The following is a 16141-nucleotide window of genomic DNA, read 5'->3' as shown; positions in this document are numbered from 1 at the left end:
ATAGCCCGGACATCAGGATTTACTGTGCATTAGGATCAGGTCGGCTTCCCTGGGACCATTACGCACTGAACACTTGACTGGTCTTCAATTATGATGGCGTTCAGTACGTGTCTCGTGCGACAACCACGAGTGAGTGTAATGTTAGTGTTGTCACGACATAGGACGCGTGGGAAAGGAAGGGAATGCAGGGAGACTACCGATAAAGTGACAGCCCTTCTGATGGCCGATCAGGGGGAGATATCCGCGGTGAAGGCTGGATATACGCACAACGACGGTGGATCGGCGTGGTCACAACTTGGACATGAGCACAAGCGGTAGATCGCGACAGGATGGTTGGTGGCCGTGGTGGAAAACAACCAACGACAATAACAACAATTGTTTACTTTGCCATGTGGTCTGAGGCATGGAGGAGATTGAGTGTTTAAGGTCGATTTATTGCAAGGATGGAGAGTTTATTATACACTCCGGTGGGTTATATCAAACAGTAACAGTGTATGGTCGACTCTTAAATATAGAACTACTCGATTGAAGCATTGACCACAGGGATTTGAGGCATTGGCAGCTGGTTATATAATGGCATGTCCTTTTCACTTGGTAAAAAGGGGACGTGGCACTTCCATCCATCAAACAGTCCACATGTATGGCCATTGATGATTAGTTTAGTGATTGGTATCAGTCCAAATTTTCAGGCCTAAAGGGAAATCATTGGTGAGCTGTCAGTGCATCGGGAAAAATTACTTGTCTAACCACTCAAAAAGCTTCAGCATTCTGCATTGTATTTTCCTAGTAAATGCACATAAAGTAGGCTAATCAACAGATCTCCTTACTTTCCAGGTGATGCCTGTGAAAAAGACCAACTTATCAGCCCAATGTTTTCAGTCAACATTATTTCTGGATCCAAAAACTCTATAGAACTTCAGGCGACAGTTGTGCTATCTCCAAAATACCCTGACATTTTGCCAGAATTCACATTGACATGTGACAGCATTAAACGAGAAGAGATGTCAGAAATGAGAAAGGATATGTCCGCCTTTGCTGAGGCTCTGCTGGGACAGCCAATGCTTTTTGACTTAATGAGCTGGTTGCAGGAAAACGCTGTGAAGTATAGTGTGAGGACTAGTGTAGCAAGTATTGCAACGGGCCCAGACTGGCCTGTCACTAGTGTCACACCTGAGGAAGATCCATGGACGTTCCTTCTTCTCCTTGATCATATGAGAGCTAAAAAGAAATATGTCAAAACTATCCAAAAGTGGACGAAAGACTTGGAACTGAATGGACGCTTGATATTTGAGGGGAAATTGATTTTAATTCTCTTGCAAGGGAAACTTGAAAACATTAAGGTGTGTGCAACCTTACTTGCCTGTATACTAACCTCATTGAGGTCTTGATTTCATGCTTATGGTCTACAAAAACAAGGGGCTCATGAAGGTATTATACTCTGCGACAAACTAAAGAAACTTATTCAACCCTCCAGGACTAGGCATGGTTCTTAGGTCTACTAAGGCCTCCTAAAGCCCTCTAAGACTAGATGTTTTATTTTTTTTAATGAGAAAACATACTAGAGGATGCTGTTAATGTTATTTCAGGAGTATGTTGTGCGTCAAAGAACAGTCTCTGTTGATGTGGACTCCAAGGGCAGAAGTTGTAAAGAGAGAATGATGAATGTTTTGTGTGAAGAAAAGATACCACTAGCAGCTCTTGATAAGAGGTAAAATAGAATCTTAAATTGTAGAAGAGGAGACTCAATAAAGTAAGATATGTAGGCTTCAGATGTATAACTGAGCATGACTAGTTGAAAAGGACTGTAAGATAGGGTAATACAAGTAATAATGTTGGAAAGCACTTGTGAGTCGAATCAAATGTGAATTGAGTACAAGCGCTATACAAATGATGACACAATTATTATCATTTTTATACCTCATTACTCCTTTTAACTTACTTATACTGATGATCACACTGTTGTTTTCAGGTTCCAAAACTTTGAAATTATTGAGTGTACGTCAAAGGAGGCTGTAAAGGATGCTTTTCACTCGGCTGGATTAGAAAGCATCTTTGATAAATATATCACAAGCTTGTATAGTAGATGATAAAGGTAAAGGTATGTTTCCTTACTTGATCTTGGGTTGTTTGCCTAAATATCATAACCCCTGACATAAAATACCAAAGAAAAAAGAGACCCATTATCTGTTCCCTATTCAGTGCATTGAGATGAGTACAAAGGGTCTTGTTGAGTTCGGAAACATCCAAAGTTGGAAGGATATTTGGCATATAGGGATCAAGAACCACTTGCCAAAATATCATCACCCTTGGCATAAAATACCAAAAAAGCAAACCCTTTATCCATTTTCTAGTCAGTACATTGAAATAAGTTCAAAGCATCTTGATTGATTGTCCTGCCAAAATATCCAACTTCTGTATGTCATCTTAAAGCCCAAAAGAAAAAATCCAACATCGTCTTTTCCTGTGGAACTTATTGAGATAAGTTCATAGGTCTTGTAAATAAAGTTCCTTGAAGTCTGAAGTTCCTGATAAGGTCAAAGGTGCCAAAACTTCACCGTTGCGGAAAAAGTGATGTTCTAAATTCTGTGGCTATCAAAGCAACCTTTTGTGTAAGCTTAATCCACAAATGCAATAGAGATTTTCCCAACCTTTACAATTCTCAAGTTAAAAATGTCCACAGCCAACAATGTAATTATCCTTGTACTATCTTGACCTATTCTTGATGGTCAAAAGCTTTTTCTCATGCTATTTCGGACCTTCGTCTGGGCTCCTGATTTCCATTACTTTCATCTGTTCTTTCATTGAGCTGTACACAGACGTCAATTGAAGACACAGACGTAGTCGAAAAATGTCAAACATCCAGCGTAAGAAAACTACGATATCACACCAGCGCTAAAGCTAAAGGTTGTGCTGAGCTTACATGTACCTCCGTAAGAGCTGACGTACACGACTCCCACCTTTAAAGATCATCTGAACGGTTGGTTCTGGTGGTATTAACTGGCTGATATTCTTTTGGCCTTTTGCGATGGGCCTTGAAGGCTAAAGGTACATGTAGATCTGTGGTCTTGATCATGAAGTGCGTATGCGGCTGCACTGTTGCCAAAAAACTTGCCAAACAGTAACTTTTATTGATAAAATTCTGACATCGTGGTTAGACGATGGTGTGACAAGTTTGCTTCACATTCTTTCAATGCAGCGAAACTGCCTAACGATGTGGGCATGTGACATTCAAATACAATAACCACCATAGCAACCAATCCATATAGACATGTTGTGTGGGAATACCCCTTTCTCGATGTGTCACCAAAAAACTCTTTCTGCATAGACATTTTATAAATAGTAACCGATGATGACTGTTCAAGCTGGGGACCATCTTAGCATTTTAGCTCAAAGAACATGTTTTATTTACTCTCATCCTCTAAACAAGAACCTCGTACCCAACATGTTCCTTTCAAGGCCATATTTAGTAGAGGGGGGGACAAGACCCTTGGAGAGAAGGTTGGGGAATAATAGATTAGTTACTGTAAGCATAACCTTTTAGGCCTTGGTCTTTTTAGCCAGACACTTTTAAAATCTGAACGCCTAATAGTGATATTAGGGTAGGGCTAATTTTCGAGCTGGACTAAAATTTACCTACCTGGAGGCAAAATCTTATGTAGTTTCTCTACAAGCTCAACCATGCAATTGAATCCAAGCCATTCACTTTCAGAATTCTAATTTCGAGTTGGTCCCTAAAGGTTGTGTGGGAAATCCTGATTCCATGATGAAAAATTCTTGAACATGAAACAGATCTCCCTAGAGGGGAATTGCTGGTTTATTAATAGGAAAGCTGGCTGTCATGTAATGTACTGACGGCACCTACGCACAAAATGTTCAAAAGGGAAGATCGTTTGCATTATTTTTGATTTAACCCCAATTGTCACCCTAGTATATTGACATGCAACAAAAGCGCCTTCTCTTCTCGAAAAGCGGGCAAGTGATATTCTGACAAGTGATCATCTGGCAAGTGATCATCTGGCTAATGGATCATCTGACAAGTGATCATCTGGCTAATGGATCATCATCTGACAAGTGATCTTCTGGCAAGTGATCATCTGGCTAATTGATCATCTGACAAGTGATCTTCTGGCAAGTGATCATCTGGCTAAGGGATCATCTGACAAGTGATCATCTGGCATGTGATCATCTGGCTAAGGGATCATCTGGCTAAGGGATCATCTGACAAGTGATCATCTGGCAAGTGATCATCTGGCTAAGGGATCATCTGACAAGTGATCATCTGGCATGTGATCATCTGGCAAGTGATCATCTGACAAGTGATCATCTGGCAAGTGATCATCTGACAAGTGATCATCTGGCAAGTGATCATCTGGCTAAGGGATCATCTGACAAGTGATCATCTGGCTAAGGGATCATCTGGCAAGTGATCATCTGGCTAAGGGATCATCTGACAAGTGATCATCTGGCTAAGGGATCATCTGGCTAAGGGATCATCTGACAAGTGATCATCTGGCAAGTGATCATCTGGCTAAGGGATCATCTGACAAGTGATCATCTGGCAAGTGATCATCTGGCTAAGGGATCATCTGACAAGTGATCATCTGGCATATGATCATTTTCATCTGAAGCAAAGGCAATTTTTATTCAGTCAAAAAATCATCTTCACCATTCATTACTGTTTCGTGCTGCCCTCTATAGTTCTTTGGAGAAGTTCATCCTCTCGTATAAATAACGCTCATTCTCTTGAGTGACATTTCGGAATGTCACAAGCGATGACGTTTGTATCGCAGCGGGAATAAACTTCTTTAAAGGTCACCCTCATTATAATGAGGAGCTCGATAAACTTTCCAAGGTATCCTGTTATCCGTGATGACGTATATGCCTTTGTCCCTGGTAAAAGAACAGTAAATTGCTTTAGAATGCCCTGGAGTGCTTACGTAGCATTTATCTATTTGTGTCCAAGCTGTGTCGTTGCTCCCTTGAAAACAAGAAAGTCGTGACATTTCTTTTTTCAAGTGGCAAACTTCAATATTCAGAAACGGCTTTTAAACCTATGATGTTCAACATTCTCGTCATCAACATTTTTTGGTCTGAAACCATAACATTTTTCCTCTGAATGCCCAGCCCCTGGAGGCTCACAATGCTCTGTATTCTAGATGAAAACTTAAGCGGTGGCATTACTTCTTCTGGCAAACTTTAAGCTACTGACTTTCGTCATCGAATCTTTTGAATATTGACAACAGCCGATATTCCTCCGTAAGAAGGCAGCACTTGACAGGCCATACTGAGGAAATCGGGGGTTAATGTTTGCTTCTCGGACCCTGCACACAAATCCTTGAGACATTGCCCTTCTTTGGCTGAAGTTTTGTTTTCAACCTTTCGAATCGAAGAATTATTAGATTTACATAAAAAATACGTGTTAATGTCAAATAAACATAAGTTATATGGACGCAAATGCTGCATAGTGACCTAGGCTATTGGCTTTCTCTCCAATTAGCATTGTTCAAAAAGGAACTCGATAAATCAAATAGCTAACCTTTATCATATTGATACGACGTCATCTTATAACCACTATTCTTCTCTTTGACCTTCTCCCTGTTGAATGTCAGAAGAGACAGTAAATGCTTTTATGTGGAATATATTGATGTTTGATCGATGGAATACCACCTGCTCTTAGTAACATTTTTAAAGATACAACACCTGTGGAGGAATAAAATGGCATAGGTTAGCAGGCAGGCTTTAGCGTATCACATTCACTTTCCATATGTCAGCCTACTTGAACCGTACATGTAGCTACTGGGGTAATGCATGTGGGAACAAAATCCCATATCGAATTGTATAGAGTCATAATGGCTGGAAAATTTGACCTGATCCAACTTCCTATGTCCTGTATGTGGCATTACCAAGTTTACCCCAAAAAACTAACCAACTTTCATTTTGTGAACACTTTCAGTTTCAATCTTTCTGGTTGATCCATGTTCATGAACATAAAACTAAATTTAAACAGAAAATTTTGTGTTTTCTGTGTGATATAGTGTATCAATAATGAAACTGCAAACACCCATAAGTTGACGTCATTGATGACACAGTCAAGTAAAGGTCATAGGAATAACCCCCAGGTATGTTTTGAATAATATAGGAGTCCTGGGAAATCCTACTGATCTGAAAAATATGTGGGGTGTTCATGGAAATGCAACAACAAGGGAGCGAATACAGAGCCCTTGCATCAAGAAGGGAGCGAATACAGAGCCCTTGCATCAAGAAGGGAGCAAATACTGAGCCCTTGCAACAACAAGGGAGCGAATACTGAGCCCTTGCAACAACAAGGGAGCAAATACTGAGCCCTTGCAAACAACAAGGGAACTCTTTTGATACTTTAAAATCAATCGAGCAAGTTTTTTTTTATCGGAATGTTAATATCGGGCATTTGCTGGGACTTCTTACATCGTCCAGAGCAAACCTGGGGATACCCCTTTGACCTTCTCTTTCAAGTACTGGTATCATCGATTACGTCAAAATGGGTGTTTTCACCAATATCCAGCTCCTCTTTGATCAATATCAAAATATCAAATTTTATCCATTTTCTCACATATATGTGTTCGCTTATAAAAAGTTGCAGAAAGTGAAAAAAGAATATGAACTTCATAAAGAAGATGGTCCTTCAGCTTGCCATAAAAGTAACTTCAGAGGTTACCTTCTCAGGACCTCCAGTTTGCCATTAGACACCAAGTGAGATGGGGAGGGCTGGGGGGGGGGGGGGGGGGTGTAAGGTGAATGAAGCTGCTTACCATAGAATCTCACTTGAATCCAACTGGAATTTGGGTGGGGTCCCATCCAAGTTCTACAAAGGCCATCATTTTCAGTGTGCGTCAACCTTCAGTAACTAGAATGATTTTTTTTCTTGATCCGAAAGATAACCTTGAAATTGATTGTTCATCTAACAAAACAGGAGTTATCAAATAGCTTGCTTGCGAAAATGGCATGTTGAATACCGATGGATATCAAAACCCACACATTCTCTCATGTGATTCTCAGTAAATTGTTTTTCCATTTTCCATCAGATTTTCTATTGTTATTACTAAATGTCATAGAATCTGCTGTGTAAATGTTTCAGTCCATTAGTAAATAAAATCACGTACGAAAAAGTCATTCTGAATAACAACAACAACAACATACTGATGTGACTTTAAAGTTGATATCTTTTAACATGAAAAGGCTCTTAACTTTGATATTCAGTTTGCCTCAAGGAACTTGTACCAAATGACCTTTGCTGGGCACTCTCATGCCAGGGTTGTGACGTTCATGTTTTTGTTCATCCTTAACTTGTTTGGAAAAGGGGGTTCAGATATGTTGAAAATCTTTATTTTCTGGAGGAACTTGAGTCATCTAACTAAATCAGATGACCAGAACGGACCATTACAAAAACATCACTGCCCAAAAAATATCATGGAGTGTTTCCTTGTGTTGTTTTTTAAAACATGATGGTCTCTAAAAACTGTTTTTGTTACATTCTGTTACATTTTTGTAGCGCTTTGCCAAGTCAATCTTGCTCAAAATGCTTTGGTGTCATGGAGTGAGGCCAGGATATTAAGGAGCAGAGATGTGTACTGGACCTTTGGTATTAAGGACAGTTCTTCTCAATAGCAATTGCTCAACCTAAAACGAACCATTTGCATGGCCATCAAGATAAAGGAACAAGACGAAGTTGAAGAAAAAGAGGAAGCTTGTATGGTTTATCTAAAAATCAAATGGGCAAGGTGTTAACAAGCATCCCTGCACCTTGCCCTTTGATAATGTTGCACAATCACTTTTGAGAAAAAGTTCTTATGATTAGTACGATGATTAACAATGCTTCCAGAAATCTCTCTTATCAACATGCACGATGAGAAGATGCTGTAACACATTATTGTCAATAGAATGGTTCACTTTGATCATTTGTCCTCTACTGTAACCATACTATAAACATTTATTGTCAGGCTCTTGCCGTATTCAAACAGACAACACTTGTTTGTCCTCTCGTCTACTCTTAATTTCCGGGTCCAGATTGTGACAACCCCGGAGAAGGTCACCGCAAGCCTGGGGTTTGATATTTCGCAATGACCCTGGATGTGGCACCTCGGATTTTTCAGATTTGTGTAAGCAGTTATAAGGTGCATTAATCTTTCATGGAGTAGCCATACAAAGGCTGACATTTTGATATAATTCTGTTAATCATCACCCTGCTTCCTGATTGTTCATCAAGGCCACTAATATAGTTTTTGTTGTTTATGTCATCTAAATAAAATATCAATGTGAAGGCCAATCTTTTTCACATCATCGTCTTTGCAATGCTACCCTAACCTGTTGTCAAGGTTCATCTGCGCTGGTTCTGAACAGTGCCGAATGTACTTGCTGAAGTGGTATATCAAACTGATGGACCACTCTACACATTTAGTTGGTCTACAAGTACAAGACTTCAGTGAGAGTTTGTAGTTCCTCCAAAGTCATTCGACAGTGCCATATTGAAAAATCAATTGGCATCACTACCAGAATGGAGGCCACACTTGAGAAACACAGAATTGCTTTCTCTCAGCCTCCTTCAAGTTGTCACATTGGCTCCTGTATTGGCTCTCAATTCTTTGTATTCTAACAGCATTACCGTAATTAGCCATTCCAAACCAGAGGCCCTGGACAATACTACTTTCTGTTATCTCTCTTCAAAGGAATTGTTCTTTTTTTTGGCTCTCAGGTACTTCTGCACGTTGCCCATTTGTGAGGTATTCCTTAAAGGATAAGTTCAATACAACACGTACAATGCTGGTTCTAGCTATTGCTGGATTGCGAAAGATTTACAGAGATTAGCAGGTGCCGGATGTATGCCAGCAAATTGAAGGCGCTGCTGAAGGTACTGCTGAGTCTCATGACTAAACTATCCAAAACGTTTTTGAAGACCAGTACTCTGGGAAAACCGTAGGGATATCATTTGTATGATGCACAGCTTGAAACATTTTGGTGCAAAAGGTACCAAAATCTTTCGTTGTCAGTGTTGCTGATCCATCCTGTCTATTATGAAGCGTGTTGTCTGTTGAGAAGCAAGTGTGTAGGGTGAAACCTGTTAAATCCATAATTCAGTGTGTAATCCCTCTATGACATGTGAGCCGATGACCCGATGACATTTCCATCATCAGTGACGACATTCAAACTAATTGACCCCCGGCACATCTTCTCGACTTAATATCAACAGTGTCAGTCCCTGATAACATTTAACCCCTTGGGTGCTGCAAAGAAGGGTGTATTTGACCTGCTTTAATTGAAACACCATGAAACAATTATGATAAAGTTTGAAATATATCAGAATAGAGGCCAGTCACAATGTGATCTATCTGTACATGGATATCAATGATGTACCCATCTGACCTATCTTGAAGTAAGGTCTATCTGAGGTCAGTCAGTGTGATCTATATGGAGATATCAATCATGTATTCAACTGACCTAATTTGAGGTAGGGTCTATCTCATGTCAGTCTGTGTGATCGATCTGTGGACGTTAATTTGTACCCATCTGACCTATCTTGAGGTAAGGTCTATCTGAGGTCAGTCAGTGTGATAGATCTGTGGACATTAATTTGTACCCATCTGACCGATCTTGAGGTAAGGTCTATCTGAGGTCACTCGGTGTGATCGAGCAGTTGACAATAATGCTGTACCCATCTGTCTCTGGACATCGATGATGTACCCACCTGACCTATCTTGGCTTCCAGTCTCCTATACTCTCCTGAGTATACGTGCCCTTTTGGTAGTAAACCACTTGGTGCATGTGAAGACAGTCAGTGCTGTACTCCTCTGGCTTGTCTCGAATTTCTTTTCAAAGGTTGAAGAAATCTAGGTCTTAAAATGAATTACGCCGTTTTTTATAGTACTGGATGACCACTGTTGATGAACCAAAATATCATCCAATTTTCAAAATTACTGAGGTCAGGCTGTACGAGTAGATGTCAGCCTTGGTTACCACTACTGATCGAGTAGTATCTTCTATGCTCTCAATCTTCCATAAAAACTTGATTGTTTCACAATATCCGATTGTTTCCTTTTCGTATTGGGTACCAAAATGACCTTTAGTCAAGGGTTGGTGCCTGCTAGTGATCTAGGTCAATATTGCTCAAGTCAGAAGAATTGTACTTAAAATGATGAGATGTCATGTGAGAAGAAACCTAATGCAATAAACAAGGCCACTTAGGAAATCCCTGGGAAAGTTACTATTGTCATTATCCGTGATATCGACTCTATGACGTCAATCGCGTTAATTATCTTGTGTAACGTTGCATTCTCTTCCCGAGTGCAGCTGTAGCGTCAGTATTGAACGCTGCTTTGGTGTGTGGTTTGGATAGATGGCAGTCCTTCCAAGTGATCTAATGTAGCTGATGGGACTTCCCTTGGCCATTTGCCGACTCTGAGTTGGTAATGGTGCGTGGGCAGTTAACATTAATTTGTCAGATCAACTGGTACAAGTCAAGGTCTCATGGTCAGTTGACCTTCCATGCAGAAGCCTTCGGATTTTAAGGGAAGACAACTGGAAGGGTCATAGTCTTATATATTGACAAGCTCTGAAATCTCAGAAGAACCCATAACCGATGTCAATTGTCAAGTAAAAAAGTACCAGTGTTACTATCACTGATTGACCCAGGGTTGATGACGTCATGGGTGGTAAGGCTCTGAAATTCCACATGAATGGCCCAGTGCAATTGGTTGTTACAGTACACACTATCGACTTTATGTTATCCTCCTTCTTCCCAAAGCATATTTTGTTGACTTTATCATGCCGATGTAAAAAGTATTGGCAGTGTTCCAAGTTACAGTGATGTTATGTTAGACAATCTTCGTTATTTTCATTGATGTTGCATGAGCTTGGTCACGTGACCAATATTTATGAATGAATGTGCGTTACCTGTTGCGTACTATAGTCGTCATTCCGCATATCTAATTCATGTTTGTACATGTGAATGAACGCAGCGATTGTGCCACCGTATCGATTACAAAAGAATACCGATATCACGTTTTATGGATTTAAAAAAACATGCGAAGACTTGGCGCCGTTGGGAGCAGAATCGACAAAGGCTTTGCTAAATCTGTGAACAAGTGTAGGTTGCAACTTTTAAACAGTTGATATTGCGATCTATTTTTAGTTTCCTGGCTCAAGCATTTCTTTCGGTTTGATGTAACTTCAGCCAATGATTCAATACTAATGTCGATCTTAAAAATACTAACTTATTTTTTCCAATCATCAACAAAGAACATATTTTTTACAAGTTTAACAGCGTCAATTAGCTTTTGCTCTCGGCAGTTTAGTCCCTGGCTGTTTCTTTGATCCAATATTTCGTTCTCGAAGATCTTTGGCTCTGACGTTAGTGTATCTTCTGAATCTTCGTCATACATTTAACTTGCATTCAACTTGGTTTTTTTCTTTCAGTATTTGATGAAATTAATCCGAATCTGGAACTAGTCTCTGTAGCCATATGGCTGATCCTATATGACATTGCCATACAGGTTTTAAGGGATCTAGAAGTCAAGAACTTCAGGAACCTCAAGGAATTGGCTAAAAAATGTGTGAAAATGACGATATAATGTATCCAGACTAGCTGTTTTTCTTCCTCCCCATTTGCATTATTTTTTCTATTTTGTCATTTTTTTCAAATCATGGTATTGAATTTTCGCATACAGGAACATTTTGACATATGAATCTGAAGTAATGCGTCAAGTAGTGGGATATCTTAATCAATTTAGGTGTTAATATATCATACACCACCTCTTGAAAAGTGCTGTCAACAAATTCACTATTTTCTCTATTTGCCGCAAACTCAATGGCCTACAACACTCAATTCCCACCTTTACCTCTTCGATGTTTGCGCTTCGTTGATTTGGATTCTCGCCAAATCCCAGGATGGTTATCCACCTTCTGTATGTCACCATTGACGTCATCAACCAGTGAATGAAAACACGCTTCTCCTTTAATGATGCTATCGTCATGGTAACGTGCATCAACAGGAGACTCGCCCTCGATGAATGAATCCTGATGAGTGTTGCCCTTGACTAATGTAGCGGTATTTCATAATGATGAGCACTGAGCTGGGCGAATAACATCCTGGGGTATTCACGGTATTTACCATTGTTGCTTTCTTTACTTTTATATATTTTTGATAATTAGTGCAGTGGATGCTAGCCAGTGCAAAGATAACTTGAGTAGGTTTGGTTTTGTTAGAGGGGGTATTTCGCATAGGGTACAGAAAGACAAAGGGTGTAGAAAGGTTGAGCCAGTACAACCTTGATAATCTGATTTGTTATTCAAGGTTACCAGGGAACAAAAGAAATGCCAGTTATTTTTTGGATTGTTCAAATGATTTGGCAACCATGTCATATCCTATAAGCCTCATTCTGATCAATTGATTTGAAGTGACTTTATAGTCGACACATTGGTGAGAACAAAAATCTGAGAAGTTTGCTGGACTCATCATTCCAACCTAAAGACAGAGTCAGTAGGTGTATGAGCCCAACTGCTGCTGAACAGAGTGGCACGTCATCAACACTCACTGTAACAAACAAAACGTTACCATGGTTTGGGAAAAGAAAACTACCAACAACAACAACCTTTCATATCTAATCTGAAAACAACAAAAATATTTTCATTCCTTTCACCTATAGCCAGCGTCATGCGTGTTGTTTTGATTTTCCTCTTACGTTCATGGCCAAGAGTTCATTTCTTCCTATAAAATATGTATACCTTGAAGCTTTCAGTAAACAGTTGCTAAAGCACATCTATTACGTACCGGTAGCAAGAATCCACAATTCCCATTAGTTCTCCTGGTTGGCCAATCAGATTGCTGCGATCGCGTCTAATCCTTAGCGGCAAACTGCGTCATCAAGAGCTTAGGTTCAGCGAGGTTGTTTTCAGTCTTGAGGCACATGAATGAGATATGATGATGAGGCAAGCGGAGTGATCCACTATCCGGTGGGTGGAAGCTTGCCATCGAGAAAGCTGAGGTATGTTTACACTGGCAGGAATATGGTGAGAGTACTGATGAAAGCTTAGTTTCTTTCCTTAAAGGCCTGGATTAGCTATGCCTACTAAAAATGCCATGTTTTTACCTTTTTGCTTAAAGAACCTTACCACTGAAAATGCTATATGTTTGACCTTATTTCCTAAAGAACCATTACCACTGAAAATGCAATGTGTTTGACCTCATTTCCTAAAGAACCATTACCACTGAAAAAGCAATGTGTTTGACCTCATTTCCTAAAGAACCATTACCACTGAAAATGCAATGTGTTTGACCTCATTTCCTAAAGAATCTACCACTGAAAGTGCTATGTGTTTGACCTCATTTCCCAAAGAACCTACCACTGTATTTGACCGCCTTCTATAACGATCCTGTATTACTGAAAACAACATGGGCCGAATTTACAAAGGGTGTTTAGCTTAAAACAGCGTTTAATGTCTGAATAGACAGAGTCAGGGCCTTGCAGGGTTTCTTCATGAAAACCGCATTAGGCCCTGAAACTGATTATGTAGAATTTACACGCGTCTAACTCTTAAACACCCTTCGTAAATTCGGCCCCATGTGTTTTACAGCTTTCCGCCAAGAGTACAACTGAAAATGTCAGGTACTTTTACCTCTCCTATTATATCATATTAGGAATTAGGTGTCACTGCATAAATACTGCTCTTACTTCACTTGATACAGGGATAATTTATCAGCGCAATTAACCTTTCTAAGTCGCAGTTAAATGCTTCACTTCAGCATGATATAATGTCGCAACAAAATTTGTCTCATCGGCATGAAATTGTTACTTCCCATAGGCAACTTTAACCGTTCTGAATAACAATCTGAAGCCTTGAATTTGAATATTTCACACCAAAGAATGTCATGAAGGAATATATCAGCACAGTCAGAAATTTGGTCCATTGCAATTTTGCTGGTGTCTCACACTCACAGGTCAGTTTAAAATGCCACCTACTTACATTTTAAGCTTGACAATCTTCATCTCACCTCCTGCAATCATTAACGAAACATAAAATATCGTCATAAAATGTTGACATTTGACATACTATAGAACAACGATGAAGGGAGACAATGGCGTAATCTTGAGTGATTGACGACACGAACTCTGACGTCATGGTTCACAGATTGCCTTCGGGAGTTGGCAGGTTAGAGCCAGCTGACCTTTCGAAGATACTGGCCTGCACAACGAATCTGCCACATTAGAAACCTGGGATGAATTGCTCGTAATTACACGACAAGATTGAATAAGCTTAGTGTTGGAGGAGGAAGGCATATCTAATGTTTCACTCAATTTTCGTGGAGCATCATCAACTTGAGAATAGGGTTCACCTTTATTTGAATGGCTTTCCTGTACATTAACCAGTACAGATGTTTGTAGGTGAAGACAACGTTGCATGGAATAGAATTCACCATCACCATTAGGGGTACTGTGGCTTCAGTATTTTTACTATTGGTGTAGTTCTCACATCTCTTCAATCTGTGACATATCATGACTGGGGTATTGGCCGTATTTAAGGTCACACTTCCAACAGCGCTTTTCTTTTCTACCACAGCAGCTCTGAGTATCCCATCAATCTGTGACATATCATGACTCGCGATATTGACCACAAACATGTTACACTTTCAACGTTGCTATTTGTCTCTACCATGGCAGCTCTGAGTATCTTTTCGATCTGTGACATATCATGACTCCGGTGTTATAAATTCAGTTAACCTTTACTGTAAAAGGAAGCTCGTGAGATTTCATCAAACGCTGATTAAGTTAACCTTTGTCATAGGCGTCAGATGTCTGGGGGCAACTCAGTGCTGGGGACCATTGCTAGCTCTCGCAGGGAAAAGCGGGAACATTACAGGAAGAGGTGATGAGAACATATTTGTCCGTGGCATCTGAAGTAGAGTGGGGTTTGTTTGGTGAAATTCTTATTCAGCCTACAGAATGATCAAGATGCATGCTCGATCATTTTTCATCCCTGCTTTAATACATTGTATATCATATTTCAACAACTTTCAAACTTTTTAAGTCTTTTCAATAACTTTTTAGGAGCATTCCTTTTCAAAGAGAATGGCAACATCTACTCAATACTGTCTCATTTCTTTCAGCACCTTTTTTTCTGATAGATTTAAAACCAACAGATAGAGGGAGGAGTACATGCCCTGTACATTAGAGGCCAATGGCTTCTTCCTTGCCCTTGGATAGAGCTGAACAGGAACCCCGCTTGAAATACACTTCTTGGATTGTTTGGTTTTGCAAGTATTTTCCTATTTTCACTAATAAACTCAAAGAATCTCGCTTCAAAATACAATTTTTCTAACTGCCCTTTCTTTTATATCTTTCAGGTTTGCTGGTGCATGGATTGACTTGGTGCTTGATTACTCATCTTGACGCTTACGATTCTGATGACAAACTCCTCTGCTGGATGATGACACTGTAGGCATGAAGCTGGAAAATTTCCATGTGTGTCTTGGTATCTTCAGGAGAATGACTTTGGAACTATGGTGTCTTTTGAAATGAACTAAACTAACTTTACAAACGACAGTGTCAAATTGACAGTCACCACTGTGTAAAAGCAAGCACTGCTATACATGCCGGAAGATGAGTCCATTGAAGCCATTCTAGAGTTATATGCTGGGTTTGTCCGTACCACGTCGGCACAATATGTGTATCAGGTATAAGGTGCACTTGGCCACCTACAAAACACAGAATGTGGCCATTGGACTGTTCTTCCAGTCTGTCTAGTATTGTATGCTGGTGATGTACCTGTGGTAACTAAAAACATTTGATTAGAACCTGCATTTCTTTTGGAGAAGGTGGGTATGTTTTAAGTGTCAGGTTCTAAATGCTTTGGGTCAAAAAAGGCCAGGACTACAGGGAAAGGCATTGGCCCATAAGCCCAGGGGGTACATCCATGTCCATGGAATTGGTTAAGACCACTTAGGCAGGCAGGAGCCAGCAGTGGGAGGCTTCAATCCACACCTCTTTCAGCGGGGTGAGAATTGGATTTTAATGTATTTGCCGGTGTCCTCTTCATGTTGAGTATAATCAGTCTTGGAAAATGACAGGAGTGAACATTTTTAGACATGAAGCCTAGGTGTGATATATGCCATGAG

General features: G+C 40.0%; 1 protein-coding gene across 2 annotated transcripts; it reads left to right on the top strand.

Moving 5' to 3' along the window:
* The first annotated feature begins 382 nt into the window (after window positions 1-382).
* On the top strand, window positions 383-16141 carry LOC135486547 (RWD domain-containing protein 3-like). Of its 2 annotated transcripts, none has more exons than XM_064769407.1 (5): window positions 383-467; window positions 835-1340; window positions 1587-1708; window positions 1970-2092; window positions 15371-16141. In XM_064769407.1, exons 1-4 carry the CDS (start codon window positions 404-406, stop codon window positions 2085-2087), a joined length of 810 nt encoding a protein of 269 aa, XP_064625477.1. In that variant the 5' UTR covers window positions 383-403; the 3' UTR covers window positions 2088-2092; window positions 15371-16141. The 2 variants fall into 2 exon arrangements, with proteins under 2 accessions (XP_064625477.1, XP_064625476.1); XM_064769406.1 differs by having other exon boundaries at window positions 1970-2098.

This window comes from Lineus longissimus, chromosome 4, assembly GCF_910592395.1.
Source record: "Lineus longissimus chromosome 4, tnLinLong1.2, whole genome shotgun sequence".
Classification (NCBI taxonomy): domain Eukaryota; kingdom Metazoa; phylum Nemertea; class Pilidiophora; order Heteronemertea; family Lineidae; genus Lineus; species Lineus longissimus.
Note: the sequence above shows the minus strand (reverse complement) of the source record. Positions and strands in the feature narration are given on the sequence as shown.